The 10,084-nt window shown below is 46.0% G+C and overlaps 1 protein-coding gene across 1 annotated transcript in view; it reads left to right on the forward strand.

Moving 5' to 3' along the window:
* Window positions 1–9,188, forward strand: part of TMX3 (thioredoxin related transmembrane protein 3) — a 37,022-nt gene extending 27,834 nt beyond the window's left edge. The window contains exons 14-16 of the mRNA XM_029921537.1: window positions 1,679–1,808; window positions 4,236–4,304; window positions 5,767–9,188. Coding sequence (XP_029777397.1) covers window positions 1,679–1,808; window positions 4,236–4,304; window positions 5,767–6,024 — 457 coding nt within the window. The 3' untranslated portion in view covers window positions 6,025–9,188. The remainder of the gene's footprint in view (window positions 1–1,678; window positions 1,809–4,235; window positions 4,305–5,766) is intronic.
* The last annotated feature ends 896 nt before the right edge of the window (window positions 9,189–10,084 follow it).

Here is a 10,084-nt window from a genome sequence, read left to right on the forward strand (position 1 = left end):
GCATTGTCGGAGACGTTAGTGGGCTTAATAGGCATTGACGCCTAAAGGGTTTTTAACTTAGGGCAGATACAAGATATTTTGTAAGATCGTTGCATGGCAGCACTATGTTTTTTGAATTTTCTCAAAATAAATAGGGAACTGTCAGACCCTTGGACTACTAAATTGTTTTGTCGGGGTTTTTGTGAACATAATTAAGAGGGAATAGGAAGAAATGATGTTTTCCATTTCCATCATTATTCAAATAGAATTATTTCACAACAGAGAGTCTCTAGTTCATCTGTGCATTTGACTTTTTTATGTGTGCTTTTATAGGCAGGCCGAATTCTAATCCATTCTGTAAAAAATAAAAGTTTTTTGCTACTTATGCATTATGATAATAACTGCTATCATCCAAAAACTTGTTTTCTGTGTCATGAACAAGAATGAAGTTTTTTTTTTAAATTCTACAATCAGTTAAGTGTTGCCCGATGAGAACATTGGGTGTTCAGCCACCTGATACCCAGTAGCATCCAGCAGTAGTATTTCCTCTCTCACTTGTCTGGGCTGGGCTCATGTTGACTGGGCACAGGTGGCTGTGGCTCCAAACTGCCACTGAGGTCCTGGTCAGCCGCATGGCCTTCCACGGCCTTGATCTTGGCAGGGGTCTTCCCGCGGCAGTCACAGACCTACGGGAATGCACGCCTAGCCTTGCAAGCATTTGAAGCCTCTGCTCTGGTCCCTTCTGTTCCCTCCCCCCAATCCCTCCCGGCCAAGTCCACCGCCGAGTTCAACATCAGGAGTCACACGAGCACCATCTGCGCCTCACTGGGAAAAGGGCAGCACGTGGGGAGGGATAGAGAATTATGAGCAATAAAGCAATCCACGGGACTCTGTCCCTTATGTGGGGGCAACGCAGTGGTGTGAATTGTTCTGTAGAGTTTTGTGCTTTTGCATAATGGTTTCATATAGGCACACAAATACCCATAAGCCCTTGTGTAGGTGACATCCAGAATTAGCTTTTATGATTATTCAACAACTTGTCCTTGAAAGGAAAAAATATAACATATTATTTCAGTTAAATGACGCCCGTTGGTAACGTTTTCTGTTGTTATCAGCGAAGCCCTTCCTGGGGCCGCAGCGGAAGGTGTATTGGGATGGCGGGAGGTCAGAGGATTTGGAATAGCGTCTGTGAACGTGTGTTATGTGCAAGGGACTGTGCTGCATATTTGGGTTTTCTTAATTAATTTTTACAAGATAAATCTCCTCCCACTACCCACGTTTTATTCATTTACAAATGAAGAACATTAGGCTTAAAAAGTAGCTGGTGGCAAAGCCCAGGGCTTGAACACAAGCAGTGTGACTCCAGACCCGTGCTCTTTCCCATCGGGTTCCCTTCCTGCCACGGAGCCATTGTGTGTGGCCAGCACGGCCGGCATCCCAATGGAAGGGAGTGAGATTGCCCGGAAACGGACTCTTCGTGCCTAATCCTTTCTGTCCGTCAGTTTAATCATAAATAGTAAGCTGCCTGATACTGTGTGTTAGAATATTTTTCATACAGTCTTAGTTGTATGAAAGCTGGCTATTGATGCAGCTTCCTCCTTTTGTAATCTGTTGGTACTTAGAGGTCACAGAAGTGATGGTCAGAATATTTGTTAGCTCTCTGTTCGGTCTGTGTTTTGATTCGTTTTTCTGTTTTCAGTGAACTGCAAGTCCCAACAGTGGTCGTACTGAATACCTCCAACCAGCAGTACTTTTTGCTGGACAGACAGATCAACAGCGCGGAGGACATGGTGCATTTCATCAATAACATCTTGGATGGCACAGTCGAGGTGAGTTGTCACTTCTGTTCACTGGGGCAGGGGGAGGAGGGAGAAGAGAGGCGAGTTTTCTTCTCCTCTGACGCGGAGGGGAAGGGCCGTCCCGGGGGTGAGGTGGTGAGGGGCACCTCCTGCCTTGCCTCCCTCGCACTGCACCGCACCACCTTGGTCTCGGAGACCAGGTTCTCGGTGGCGGCGGCTGCTCTGGGGCGGGAGCGTGGCTGCGGGTTGTTGGGAAGATGTCCTAGGCTGTCGCAGTGACTGGTGGGCAGTGGCCTTTGGAGTCGGGGCTGCGGCTGCTGAGAGGCGTGCGGTGTGCAGAGCGGAGGGGACCCTCCTGGCCCCGGACCTCTCGGGTCAGGAGCACAAGTGGACTGAGTTATTCAGATTGGTTTCCTCAGAAAACCTGTGACTAAGACCGCGGTTCCCTAAGACCGGGACACGTACTGAGAGCCTCGGTGGCGAGTCAGACCCAGTCACGTGGGATATTTCACAGACATGACGAGCGGGTGGTCCTCACTTGGCACTTTGCCCTGCCGGGGGTTCGTGGTGTCACTCGCTGTGCAGGTTGTGACCCCTGTTACCGGCTCATGACGTGACTCTAGGTCATGAGCAGCAAGCATCGTAGCTCAGTGGACTAGAGTAAAATAGAAAAAGTAGGAGTCTTCTGTGAAGGTTGCCGGAGTCCAGCTCCAGCGGGTCCAGGGGTCCCTGGAAGGATGGACGGTGTCGGCAGGAGAGAGTGATGAGAGAGCCACAGATTTTATTCTTTGTTGTTCATCACCAGGCGGACATCTCTGTTCAGTCTGGGTTAGTGTCTTTTTTTATTGGTTAAACAATAACGACATCAGGAAATAGAAATTGTTTACAGTTTCTAACTCAGTGATAAGGTGTTTCAATCATCAAAGGTGTACAGAGACAAGGTTTATAGAAGTATTTTTGTAGAACCATCCCAGTTTATTCTTGGCATTAGTTCCCAAGGCTAAGAAAGTAACAAATCCATCTTATTTTGTACAGGTTGGTTTTGGCCAATAATTATGACTTTGTTTTTAATTAACAAGTTATAACCAAGTCATCATGTAATGCACTTACAGTAAGGTCAAGTAAATTTTACAATGAAGAGAATAACAAGATGTTTTTAGTAAAAAACAGGATAATATACGTATTATTTAAGTTAGTAATGCTGCAACCAAAACATAGGCTTAATTGTATATAGACAGGCTGGGAGTATTTTATCTGGCTCATTAACCACAAGAGAAAGAATGTTAAGTTGCTAGAGAAAGCCCTTTCTTTGATGTAAGCATAATGGGGGCCTGTGTGTGTTGACCTTGCACCTGGGCTTCTAGTTTCTTATCCATCCTCATAGCTGAAGTCAGTACAAGGGAGGGTACTTGTGACTCCAATAGCAAAGATCTATGCAGCAACTGATGTCCGGTCCTTGTCTGTTTCTTACCTGTAAGTCAGGCTCTATTTGTCCGGGCCAGAGTTCATTGTAACTCTTGTGTTCTCAGGCCCCCTTTATGTTTTGGGTCTGCAAGGCTCATTAGAAGAGCCTTTTGGCAAACATCTGTAACACTTTGATCTAAAATCCCTTATGCAGGGGCAGGAATATGCCTTTTCTTATGGGGTAACTGTATGAGGAAAATCAGCCTGACTTGGAACATTTTGAGGTCTAATCAATAGCAACAGGCTTAACTTCACATGAGCAGTCGTAGCAGAAGGAGATGCCAGTTTCCGCCTCTCATGGCAGGAGCCGTGCACGCCTGCCATTTCCTTACTATGACCGTGTCATCCAGCAAGGCCGGTGCGGCTCCCGGCAGAAGTGTAGTTACTATTTTGTTTTGTTTCAGCTTTTTATGAACTTTATTTGAAAGTTGGCTCACAGAATAATAAGCGTTTCTTCTGGAAACAATCACACAATAGGAATTTTTTATTTGTGAAAATATTGCTTGTTGAAATGAAACTCCCCTCTGTGATGAGAGTTCCACACACAAGTTAGTGAAACCCAGCTCAGTGTCTGACCACAGAGTGAGCTTCATACAGCTCGAAATCCGAGGAATGAGCCAGACCTCAGAGACGGCTGGACGTAGGGATTTGACGTTCATCAGGAATTTTCCTCTCTGCCTTTGAGCACTTTTTTGCCTTCTGGGCATCATTCCTGGGGAGACCTCCCCCCTACACAACGGTTGAGGGGTCCTGCGGTGACTTTAAGACTGGGCAGGGCTCAGGCGGGATGCTGGGAGGCTGGATTCTCCGGAGGGCCAGAGTGTGTTTGTGCAAGAAAGCAGATGGCGGGGTGGGGGGAGAAAAACCATCAGGGTTTCCTGGATGGCTCTTTCAAGTGATTTTTGAAATTTCCTGGGGTTATAAGATTATAGAACAGAAAATGAAACTGTAGTACTTAAATAATTTAATTTTTCTTTCTCTGTTAACTTTAAGGCGCAAGGAGGTGATAGCATTTTGCAGAGATTGAAAAGAATAATATTTGATGCCAAATCTACTGTTGTGGTAAGTTGTGACAGTCTGCTCCGTGTCACCGATAACTGAGAATGTCAGGGTACCTTATGTCTGATGAAGGTAAAAGCTGAAATTTCAAAGGATTAGGTAAAAAAAACATCTGTTTTATTGAGAAGGAGCGTGCATGTGTGAGCACACAGGTCAGGGAGGGACAGAGGTGAGGGGGAGAGAGACTCGTGAGCAGGCTCCTCTCCCAGCGTGGAGCCCAACGCAGGGCTTGATGTCACGACCTCGAGATCATGACCTGAGCCTCAGTCACGAGTCTGGTGCTTACCCAACCGAGCCACCCCGGCGCCCCTAACACTGCAAGAACTAGTCCGTGTTAACAGTAAGAAAATGTATTCTTCAGGTGGAAATTTAAGTTTCTCTCATGATTCATTTCTGACGAGTTAACTAGAATTCGGAATCCATGACCTCGGTGGCATGACTTAAAAGTGCTTTCCAAAGTCTCTCCGTTCCTTCTACCCGCCTTCAGTCGCTGGGTCGGGCATTCCCAGATTCGAGCCTCACCCTCGGTTCTGGTTGTCTGTCTTGAGCCTCAGCCCACGGGTGTTTCCGTTCACTGGGGCCGAAAGCAGTTACCAAAGTCGAAGTCCTCGGGGTCAGCCCCTGCCACCACGTCGTGTCTGGCTCGTGCGCAGACTTCCACGTGGTTTCTCCACTTCCTTCACCCTGGCTTGTCCGTTCTGCGTCCTCTGCACAGCGAGTGTCCCTGGGGGTCGCTTCCCTTCCCTTTTCCAGTGACGCTCCTGCCAATACTCGGGCCGTCTCAAGGGCTCTCACTAGTTCTGGAACACCACAGAGGCCGCCTGTGCTCCGGGCCCCCTCCTCACTCCTGCTTAAGTTTCCGCCTCAGGACGCTTGTATCCTAGGGAGCCTTCTTCAGTGATCTCAGCCCACAGCGCCCTGGCCCTCCTCTGAACCTGCCCTCTCGATCTCAGAGTGCCGTCTGAGAACCGCACCGTCACCACCCATAGAATAGCAGGCAGTTGAAAAACCTACTCAGTGCAACTGCTCTGGCTTCGCTGAGCCCCGAGGAGGCGGTGTATAGACGGAATTGGACTCGGTGTTAGGCCCGGTGGCTGCACTGCTGACCAGGGAGTGTCAGGTCTTTGAAGGGCCTGTACCTTCTATCCGCTAAGTAACCAGGTTCGCGGTGAGCAGATGCCTCTGGTCCAGGACCCGACGCCGGAGCTGTTGGGCACGTAGGTACCATCTCCGAGAGACCTTTGCGGTTCATGTGAGGAAAATGAGTGTCTAGAAAAGCTAGAGGGTATTTGGTGCCTTCTTCGTGCCGGTAGGGAGCTGAGTACACACACACTGTAAGATTTCTGCCGTCTCAGTGTCCGTAACGGGGCCGTTACTGCAGAAATAGCGACGTTGATTCGGGGGGCAGCGAGGGGCGCGCGCGGTGGCTTGTTGCACACGCTGAGCGTGCCGTCTCCCCCCACAGTCTGTCTTCAGGAGCTCCCCGCTCATGGGCTGCTTTCTCTTCGGCCTGCCCCTGGGCGTCATCAGCATCATGTGCTACGGCATCTACACGGCCGACGCCGACGGAGGGTACATAGAAGAGCGGTACGAGGTGTCCAAAAGTGAACTCGAAGGCCAAGAGCCCACGGCGGAAAGCAAAGAGCAGGAGCCGAGCGGTGCAGCTGCCCTCGGGCCCACGGAGCAAGAACCCAAAGATGTATTAGAGAAGAAGAAAGATTGAGCCTCTGCTAGTGTGGGACATTTGATAGGATTTCAAATTATTAAAGAGTCTATTTATTGAACTTAGACATTTAATCATGATCTTTGCAAAAGAGAGTATGTTATGTGTATCTTGCTAACATCAGCTCGCATGGATTACTGTTGTCCTTCATATGTGGGGAGACATGTGGAGCAAACAGGACGTGTTTCTCTCAAGCAAACAAACAGAACAAGTGAGGACGCACTCCGTCAGAGTTTACCGTGTAGACGCGGTGTTAGCAGAGCCGGTCTTTTGCATGTTTCTCTACCTGAGCGTCGTGTGACAACATCAAGAGTCCCGGGCAGAGTAGTTAAATTTTTCAGTCAGGTAGGAGCTCCATGTGTGATAAAGAGAAACAATACCTTCACTTCACGTCCTGCCATTCACCCTCCTCACATATTTTAGATAAGATTTCCATGGGCACAATTAAGTCTTGAAAGTGTAGCACTGGAAGGAAAACTGACACTTTTCCATAGATCAAATTAAGTCTATAACTTAAAAATAATTTGGTTTTATATAGTATAGCAATTTTATTTTGCTAGTTATTTTTAAAGGAGAGGAAATGTTACTTTTTAACTTTCTAGTCAGTTACATTGTAAACAGGTCATAGGGGTCTGTCCAGTGGGAGAAAACAGCCTTCTCTTTACCGTTTGCAAACGACACAGGATTGACTTGGAGCAGGGATGTCCGGCCACGCGCTGGCGGCGTGCCCTGCAGGTGCCTCGCCATCGCAGCAGAGGGGAGGTCTGCCACTCCTACCCTTTCCTCGGCCGGAGGGACCTATTCTTCTTCTCTTTCTTGTTTCATACATTGGTATTTCTTCTATTTAAAAGTTCCTTTGATGACAAGTTCCTGCTGCTTTTTACAAAGTAATCTGTATCATTCTTTTAATGTTTATGCCATGGTAGCTTTATGGTCACTTATATGTGTGTATCTCTGTGTGTATCTATACACGTACACACATATATTTACATGCACATAAAATTTATTGGCCTATGTCTGTCATGTAACATTATGGGCATGTCTATGTTCATAATGAGTAACGAGTGGCATAATCAGCCTGCCCGCGAAATTTGTGTCCAGTGACTAAGAGCCAGCTGTGACCTTGTCCATCCTCGAGTCTGACACCCATTTCATCTTCTCTCTATAAGGAAATAACATAGGAATTCTGTCCCAAGCAGTGTATAAGAATTGGCATTGTTGGAAGTAACGTTATAATGTACTTATTGTAGATTATTTTTGAGCCCTTCATTTTAGCTAACTTTAGGTTTTTATTAGATGACCATTGTTTGGGTGATTATTCATTGAGCAATTGAGTTAAACAATAGAATGGTTTTTATTAAACACTGAAAAGTGTGTAAATCATTTTAAAAATATGCAGCTCATGGTCCTGACACTGAAGTTGTTTCGGGCTTTGGTCCCCAAGGCAGCTGTTGGATTTCTGATACCTTGCTGCTCCCGACTGAACCAAAACCCTTGTCCTAAGAAGTTCCTAGCAGTTGTTTTCCTGTATCCGTGTGCTCTTTTACATACAGTGATTAGCTGCTTATTCTTACTGTTCGGCACTCTAATATTTTTAATAGTGAAGCACATAGGAAGTCCCAGGAAACACTGGAAAGAAATGTTCTCAAATGGAGACTGGAGATGAATGCTATTAATTAAGAAGTAGACCCCTCGCCAAAGTGTCATGAGGGGCCCCTCGGGAGGGTCAACGCTAATGTTCCCGGTGGTCAGGCTTGGTTTGCAGCGGTAAAAAACGCTTAGGCGGGTGCAGCCCCTCACTTGAGGCTAGTCTGGCGAGGAAGGTAGAGCTTATTAGCCTCCGCCAGTGACAGTCGGAAATTGCAGGAAACGTCCCGTTTTCTCCTGACCACCGTCAGCCGTTCATCACCTGCGCATTTTTGGCCTTTGTCAGGCAGCGCTTAGGAAGGAGAGACCTCAGCGGGGGGACAAAAAGATTAAAAGCTCCCTATACACCACCTACAAAAGTTCAGTCTTTGCTTCGGGATTTTTTACCATAAATTAACGCCTTGGTTCGGTTCCCTTTTCCACAGCCCCTACCGTCGCCTCGCACTCTGACTGTGTTTTCTCAGAGTGCGTCTCTTGGGAAAACAAAATGGTAGGTAGTTCATACGTAAATAACTTTCTTTGCTTTTTATAGCAAAATTTTGCTTATTTGTTTCTCTTTTAGGATATTAGGATATTTGTTCACTAGTACACTTTTCCCTTTAATGTGGTAACTGCACTTGGAATGCGATTTTCATTTCAGGACAAATTACTGTAAAGGTAATTTCTCAATGAATTTAGTATTGGGACATAAATGTCCTAATTCATCGGCGAATCTTATCATGATTACATTTTAAGTAAGTTAGAGTATTACCTTTTCTTTGAGTTGCAATAAAATTCTGTTTCTTAATCCTAAAATTCAAAATTCTAGATGCTTGCTGTTGTGGGATCTGTTTCTCAAACAATTTTAACTACATTTCAAGGGAAGAAAGTTCGTCTGTTTATCACGCTGTGTGCCCACGACAGCCTGCAATCCTTTCTGTTTCTCACACACAGGAGTAGCTCTCTAGCTCCTTTTCTCGGAAACTTACTTGAGGTGTCTTAGGCCCGCATTTTTATTCTCCTCCTCACACCGGAGCTCTCCTGGTGTCTGACCTGCAGACAGCATTAAGAGCCAAATATCTGGAGGTTGAAGGAAGGGCCTAAACAGCGATATCATTATTATTTTTTTTAGTGGATTTTGTTGATGTTTCTTGTGTTTTGATTCAGGGGCTCTTTTGGTTTGGGTTTTCTAAACAGTAATTCACATAGTTTGACCATTGCTTCAGAGGCTGTGGGGACAGGACAGGAGACAATACTAAGCTCTTCTTGCTGCCCACACTCGTTCAAGTAAACCAGTGGGGGCGTTAAGACTCTTCAATCAACGGTGGGGTTAGGTGTGCCATTTTATTTTTATAAATATCTATTTTTTCTGAATGTGTCTGAGTCCAAGAGTGGGCAAAAAATAATCTTCTACTTTGGACTAAATCTATAAAGGTTTTTGAAAGTCTGTATTACTAACTTGTTGAATTCATGATATCTTGCCTTATGGCACCACTTGTAAACCTGTTTTTTCTAAAATAAATTAACATGAAAACATATTTATTGTTTTTACTGTTTATATTTTGTTTTCAACACAGATAGTTCCTTGTGCAGGCAAAGAGGGAAGCTAAGACCGATCTTCCACAAAATGTTTTTTCTTTTATTAAGTTCTAAGTTTTCATCATTATAGAAACATAGAATGAGTTTAAACACCTGAGATCAGATTGTTACTAATTCCTTTACAGATGAAGAACCTGAGATTTGTCGGATATATTTTGTATTTGTAAAAGTGGATTGTTTTTAAATATTAATTGAAAAATAATTAGCCCTTTTGCAAATGTCAGTGTAAAACTGTTAGCCTTGTGGCAATGCCTACTATATTTTAAGTTATGGGCTCTGAGCCAGCAGTGATTATCGGAATCACAGAGGCTCCATCGCCTCAGCTGATTTGTGAAAATACAGATTAGCCCTAGAAAGTCCACTGGGTTGGTTTTGGATGGCCTTCTGCTTGAAGCCAAAACAAAGGGGGGAACCCTTCCCCCGCTGATTTTGATGTCGAGTCCCAGCTGTGAACCAGGGGTTTCAATGATGATTGGGAAAGGTGCAGGTGTCAGTGCCTGGAAGTCGGGTTTTCTGGGGTTCCCTGGCGAGTATGCAGAGGTCAGGTGGGCTACGACGGCCCGACACGCTTCAGCGCCCTCCCTGGCCCCGCAGCCTCGGCCGACGGTGATAAACTTGCCGGCACAGCAGTAGCAGCTTCTGGAAAGTGCTTTATATCCTTGTTAACAAGAAAGTAGGTTATGTCCAGCTGGGATCATTGTCTCCCTCCCTCATCCCACCGTCCTTCCTCTAGAGAGGGACAGACTGGCCCAGGGGACTGAAGTTAGCCTCTGCTGATGGGATGAGGGTGACGGCCGCACGCTGGGAAGTGTCAAAGTGTCACGCTTTCTGGTTC

This window comes from Suricata suricatta, chromosome 14 (genome assembly GCF_006229205.1).
Source record: "Suricata suricatta isolate VVHF042 chromosome 14, meerkat_22Aug2017_6uvM2_HiC, whole genome shotgun sequence".
Lineage (NCBI taxonomy): Eukaryota > Metazoa > Chordata > Mammalia > Carnivora > Herpestidae > Suricata > Suricata suricatta.